Source organism: Glycine max, chromosome 5 (assembly GCF_000004515.6).
Source record: "Glycine max cultivar Williams 82 chromosome 5, Glycine_max_v4.0, whole genome shotgun sequence".
NCBI classification, from domain to species: domain Eukaryota; kingdom Viridiplantae; phylum Streptophyta; class Magnoliopsida; order Fabales; family Fabaceae; genus Glycine; species Glycine max.
Genome location: NC_038241.2, coordinates 32,065,285 through 32,072,111, shown reverse-complemented (window position 1 = coordinate 32,072,111; position 6,827 = coordinate 32,065,285). Strand labels below are relative to the sequence as shown.

Below are 6,827 nucleotides of genomic sequence, written 5' to 3'. Positions count from 1 at the left end.
TCTAAAATGCATTTCCCTCATTTTATAAAAGTCAAATCCATAAAAATCTTTATACTAGCTATATCAAAACTGCCACAAACACCAAAGCTGGAATTAAAAAGATCAATTTAAACCAACTTGAGCGTTAAAACAATCACAATGATCTTCTACCATGTCTAGTTGAACGCAACACTATGAGGACATTTGGCGGAGAAGAAATTTTTTCATACCAAAAAACATGATTCATGAGAAAATCAATTTCTTAGAATCATGATTCTTGAGAAGGTATAAAATATGTTTAATTAGTTTTAATATGTTTCCTGAAAATTAGAAATTCATGTAAAACATGTAATTAAAAAGTTTTCACCACTAAGAAAAGTTAAATTTCTACCCCCTTTGCTTGGGAATGTTTTTGCAAAAAAGTGAACTAAAATTAATTTTCGAAAATCATAATTTCCTGACAATCTATTTTTATTAATTGCAAATCAATCATAAAAATCATAGATTCTCACTTTAAGATTATGAGAAAGTAAAATTTTCATCTAGCAAACGCCCTCTAAGGGTGTCTTGTGTAAGGAAAATGAAAACAAAAAGTTAAATTTTTTTAGTGGAAAATTACAACATGTATTCTTTGAAATGCCATCCACATGCTAGAAATTGTTTTACAAATGAATGTGTCAAAATAATAAGCTTTCAAGTATTGTGTAGTTTAATTCATTAGGAGGCCTGGCAAGACAGCCAAAATTTCAAGCTGAAACAGATATTTCACAATCCACTTATGCAATACTTTGATTTGACAGTAAAATACACATACTAAAGCATGAAATCAAATACTTAAGGCACGCCGTTTAAAGAGGCAGTGAAAGTTAATCATCATCCTCGAGAACACTTCGACGCCTCTGTATCTGAAATGGCAAAAAATGGCAAGTAAATAAATACTTCAGAAAATAAGAATAGAAAATGTAACAAATATTCTACAACTTACTGTAACTTTTGTCTGCCTTGTTGTTTGGTTGTTTATCTGTTCCAGCAGTGATATGAGCCTTTCCTCAGAAACCTAAATATGCCATTATTAGATTAGAGGCATGGTAGATGAACTCATATTTGATACAATAATGCATCATATGAAAAATTACTTTAACGTTCCAATGAAACTCGCCGTATATAAGCAAAAATTTTCACCTGGTATTTCTCACTCTCACTTTTTGAAAGGGATTTATTTGCTTTCATTATTCAAAGGGAAATAGAAGATTAACATTACTAGCCGCAACTACCAAAGGCAAAACCATCATCCCACAGATAATGCACATAACAACACAATTGGAACTGTCAAATAAATTCTAACTTCTAGCCAGGTGAGCCTTGGAAACAGGGTTCAGATCTCGAAAACAGCCTCTCCATTTGCAGGGGCAAGCATCTACCCCTCACCAAACCCCACCAAGTGGGATCCTCTTGTATTGGTCATCCCTTTATACACTTATTATACTTAGCAAAGTGACTATTATGCAACACTGATATTCCATGCAAGTTACACATGAAGATGAGAACACTAAACCTCTAATATTGAAAAACTATATTAGACTATTTGAGGATATGTCACCAACTTTTTCATAAATCCTAATAGAAAGCCGTCACGTGAATGCATAGCATGCAATTATAGATTGAGGACCTTTATTGATGTTCTAACTTCGAACAAATAAATGGTACAACTAGAACTTCACCAATCTACAAAAATATATCACACAAAAAAATTCATTAAGTTTATATTAAGAATATTACCAACAATTGGTGACCAGAATGAGAAAGCTTCAGCAGAAAACAAGATCTAATATTATACCTTTTCAGTTATCTGACCCATCTGAGCAGCTCTCAATATAAAATCTTCAACACCCCTTGCTTTCTCAGGTTTCACCAAAGCTATTCGAGCAACTGCATATAATGATAGCAGAAATTTGAAATTATGTAAGAAAGCCAATTATTTGTAGCCAATTGATTTACTAAAAACACCTTAATAATATCCACATGCTAATGAAGTCCAAAACAACAATCAAAAGCCATTTAATGCAAATAAATCTTATTATTTATACCTAATGCATACCACACAAGTATTTCTATTCCACACCCCATAATTATTCATTATTACATGTTTCACTAAGACTAAATATTCAACTACAATATCCAAAAAAATAAAACAGCAGTCCAAAATGCAGTGTTAAAATCTTAAATGTACAGAGTGGAAAAATAAAGTTGCACTGAAGCAACTACTATCACCCTATGACATCCTCAGAGGATACCTACCTAGAACACAGAGTACGCAAATATGGGCAAAAGGAGAACTGAAAGCAAAGGGATAGAGAAAAATGCAAGAAATTTCTACTTAACATGCTACCAGTACCAGAACAGTCTTCAAAGATACTTTTTCTTTTGGGGTGGGGGGTGTCAAAATCCATCAGTGAATTTGAAATTTCATTTTTTAAAGTTTTCCAATACTTAAAAGCATATCTTGGATGGAAACTTATTTAGGCACATTATCTAAATAGTAATATCTTCTTCAATAGTGTGCATTTTGGTATAAATTTTGAAGACTTTAGTCACAACAAGATTATAAATGGAAATATAACATCTAGTAATAATATCTTATATATTCTTATGTTTTAATGCATGTTTTATGATTGTGCATCAACTATGTACATCGTTTGTGTTTTGTCAAAATATCAACCCATACCAGATATGGTACAAATACAAAACACAAAAAGTTTAAGAAAACCATAAACCTATAATATATATATCATTAACAATAACAACTATGTCCCCAATTTGTATCGCTACATTCATTGTTGCATGCATGACTAAAAGAAGAATTGAATTTTTAACTTATGCCATCACAAACCACAAAAGATTCACTTTTATCTTCAACAAGCAATACAGCACAATACACATTCATGTACTTTTAAGACAAACATTAACCATACCAAGTTTTAAAGGAAAAAAGAGAGTCATTCTAAAGACAGCAAAATTGCTTTATAAACTTACGCCTTTCTCGCGCTTCAGCAGACAATATCTGACTAAGCATCATCTGTCTCCGTTCCTCAGCCTCCCTAAATTAATTGTTTTTCCATTCATATCAATAATTGGTTTCACTCCAAGGGCAAGGAAAAAAATACATATGAAAGATGATTACAGTTATAAACAAGTTTCTGAGGTAAAATAATTAGCTTAACAGAACAAGAAATCTGTAGTCATAGACTCATAAACTAACTAACCTCTTTGCATCATCCTGAGCTTTCTCCTGTTCAGAGTTCTGTTGATTTCCCTGTAAATCAGCAAATCCAAACATAATTACAAGCAAACTATCACTCTCTAGGGTGAAAAAAAAAAAGAAGTAAAACGAATGATCTCTGATTCTCTAACCACGCCACCATGGCCAGCCATAAGCTCCTGCAACCTTCTCTGTCTGATTGCTTCCAACTCAGGATCAGCCTGAACCAGACAATGATAATCAATTAACAATTATGAAACCCAAAGGAGTTGCAAAGAAGCTAGTTTTATGAGAGATTCCATTGAGTGCTTTCGTTGGAAGAAAAAGAAAATAGCAAAGCCAGAAGAAACTAGTCACTCGAAAATTTCGTTAATTGGCTAACGAGAATGAGAATGGGAATGGGAACGTACCATTTGGTTGGGTGTGCAGAAGAAACCCTAGCGGGTGCTCTGATGCTGATGCAGCAGGAAGAGGAAGAGGTCGCGTTAGCAATAAGCGGTTGTTTGAGGACTGCTATTAAGCCAATACTAGCTCTTCACGGTTTTATTTAATCAAAGTATTTTATGGCTCTTTCTTTCTTTTAGTTAATATCATTTTTTGGCCATTAAATTTTAATTTTATTTCATTATGGTATATTAAAAGTTATCCCTTTCAAACATTGTTGCTTCTCCAGTAACAGAAAAATGCCTTGGATGAGAACACCGCATTGTTGTGCGCACCTCCACCCAAACAACAACGCCAAGCAACCCATGAGATCTAGAACTTCACAAACACTCACGGTGGCAAGAGGTTGATGAGGCCGTCGCGGTCGATTTCGAGGTGGTCCATGACACAGCGAAGCTCCTCCGGCAAGACGACAGATCCAAGCGTCGTTTGGACTGCGCTGTTGAGCTCATCGGCGAAGATCTTGCTGTCGTTGTTGGCATCTAAGTGGTTGAGAATTAAAATGTAAATACCATGTATTCAAAAATTTACTTATTAAGCTCTAGGAAGTAAAACATTCACTCATTAACTGTAAAAACAAAGAGATAAATTTAAAAATGATAAAAACTAAATAAATAATTAAACCTAAAAAATATATATAGTAACAGTTTTTAGTGCTAGTTATTTTAAATTAATAATTTAAAATTTTAGAATTTAACAAAGTTTAACTTTTTTTAACTTAATATATCAAAATAAAACAATCAAAAAATTTAATGGACCAAAATTAATATTACGTCTTTTTTTTAATTATCAAAATGGGTATATTTTTAAAATATTTATGTTGTTTTACTTTTTGTCACTTTTTTTAGACTTTGTTAGTTTTAGAAATTCTCAAATCTGTGTTCATTGTCTACATATTTCGCAATCTAAAATATTGATTTATAGTCCAAAACATTTATAAGATTTATCAACATCAGATTCACTCTCATGAAAATAATATGTCTTAATATAAAGGTCCAAATTTTGTTTTTATTCTGACCTGCAATGAAAAAAAATCAAGAAGGTTAAGACTTACAAAGTTACAATGGACATAATAAAATGAATGAGCCAGTTTCATCTAAGTTTAACAAATGTTTATTGTGTCAAAGTAATAACATCAATTACACTCCCTCAAAAATAAAGACGGAATTTTATAAAACTTAAAAAATCTATATACAAAAAGTTGACAAAAAGTGAAACAACATAGAAGATATCATTGCAAGCAGGACTTCACTTTTTAAATTTTAAAAAAAAGAAGAAAGTCAGTACAAAACATGACTTCTATTAAAAAAAAAAAGTCGAAATCAAAGTCGTATTTGAAAATATAACTTTTTTTTTTACATGAAATTGTATTTTAAAGCATGGCCTACCCATATCCTGTTTTTTTAAAAAAAAAAATACTCATTTCGATCATTTTCAAAAAAAAAAAATCTAATTGGTTAAAAATTGTATTTTATCAATTTATCTAACGAATAAAAAGCTCTTAGAAGATTTATCTTATGCGTTAAATGCTTAATTTTTAGGGAGCGTTTGTTAAAAAAAAATAGTTTTTTTAGGAAATGAAGTTATGATTGTTTATTTTTCATATTTAATTTATTCTTAAAAATAATATCCCAATGATATTATCATTTATGAATGTTTTTATTTATGTTTCTCATAAAATTATTTATGATTTGATATTCTTCACTTATATCAAAGGTCATGTATTCCTTTTTTCAATTGATCACAACGACTCGCAATTTGATTTTCTCTCTTCCTCACCAAGTGCAAACTAGTCCTATTTTGATTTTTTTTTCTATGGACATCTTTTTCAAGTATAATCATTGATACTCTTTCAACAATAATTTGAACTTTAGCTCATCGTGTTATGGAAAACTAATCCTTCCCCTGGATCCAATCTTTGTTAGTCATTTCGTTTAGATTTAATCACGTCATCCATGCCATTTGATTTTCTTGGGAAGTGATATGTGTCGCGTTAGATGAAGTCGAATTGGAAAATTATCATGCCCTTGAACAAAAATATGTTGGGGATTATTTTAACGTTAAGGTCAATGTTAAACGTCAACTTTGCTTTGCCCAGCCACAACCACAATAAGCCCTTTCCACGATATCTTTCAATGAGTTTTCCTTTCAGAACTCAATGTTCTTGCCTAGTCAAGAATTCTTAGAAAACGGTCTATCAGCCATGTAAATGTACTTTCCTCAATCATATTTATCTTAGAATATGATAAGTGTATTTGAATTCATATATTCATCTATTGGTTCTTATGCATTCATATTTTTATTTTTCTCCTTATTAGAAGATTATATTATTGGAATTTGTGCTTTCATTTATCTAGTTATTATGCATAATAATCGATAAATGAATACATAAAGTTAATACACTTATAATATTCAAATACACAAATATGATAAGGTGAGAAAAGTATATTTACATGTACGATAAAAACCGTTGTCCCATAATTCTTGACTGGGCAAAAACGTGGAGTTCTAAAAAGAAAATTCATTGAAAGGCATTGTTCAAGGGGCTTGTTGTGGTTATGGTTAAGCAAAGCCAAGATGATGTCTAACATTGACCTAAAGGTAAAAATAATCCCCAACATATTACTATTCAAGTGCATGATAACTTTTCAATTCGACTTCATCTAATGAGGCATAAATCACTTCCCAAGACAAACCAAATGGTATGGATGCAATGAATAAATCTAAACAAAACGACTAACAAAGATTTGAGTTTTGGAAGGATTAATTTTCAATAACATATCAAACTAACATTTGGATTTTTATTGTGAGAAAGAAATGCTCACATTTAATGCTTGAGAATACCTCAAACATGATTATCTTTGCACAAGATATCCATAGAGAAAAAATCTAAATGAATCTGGTTTGTGCTTGGTGAGGAAGGGAGAAAAATATCTAATTGTGTCATTGTGATCAATTGAGAAAAGGAATACATGACCCTTACAAAGTTACAAACTTCTCCCAGGAAATTCTTTCTTGAGCTTATTGTCACAAAATGAAACCCTTGTTGATAAGAATACTTATAGTAAAATTCATTGAATTACAACACAAATATGTATGACGTGCCCTCTTTGGATCGAGAAGTTGTTTCATCTTCTAATAATGG

The 6,827-nt window shown here is 31.3% G+C and overlaps 1 protein-coding gene across 1 annotated transcript; it reads right to left on the bottom strand.

Moving 5' to 3' along the window:
• Positions 1-723: 723 nt before the first annotated feature.
• Positions 724-4,192, bottom strand: LOC100786356 (DNA-binding protein DDB_G0278111). Its single transcript, XM_003524740.4, has 7 exons — positions 3,649-4,192; positions 3,391-3,459; positions 3,243-3,292; positions 3,013-3,077; positions 1,817-1,908; positions 965-1,036; positions 724-884 (listed from the first exon to the last, which is right to left on the bottom strand). Exons 1-7 carry the CDS (start codon positions 3,649-3,651, stop codon positions 846-848), a joined length of 390 nt encoding a protein of 129 aa, XP_003524788.1. The 5' UTR covers positions 3,652-4,192; the 3' UTR covers positions 724-845.
• Between the last annotated feature and the right edge of the window lie 2,635 nt (positions 4,193-6,827).

What these genes read in the sequence shown, in the direction of transcription:
- LOC100786356 (XM_003524740.4), bottom strand. An exon ending in TGGGTCAGATAACTGAAAAG is followed by an intron (nt 1,037 to 1,816) that starts GTATAATATTAG and finishes TGGCATATTTAG; the next exon opens with GTTTCTGAGGAAAGGCTCAT. An exon ending in CAAGGCAGACAAAAGTTACA is followed by an intron (nt 885 to 964) that starts GTAAGTTGTAGA and finishes TTGCCATTTCAG; the next exon opens with ATACAGAGGCGTCGAAGTGT.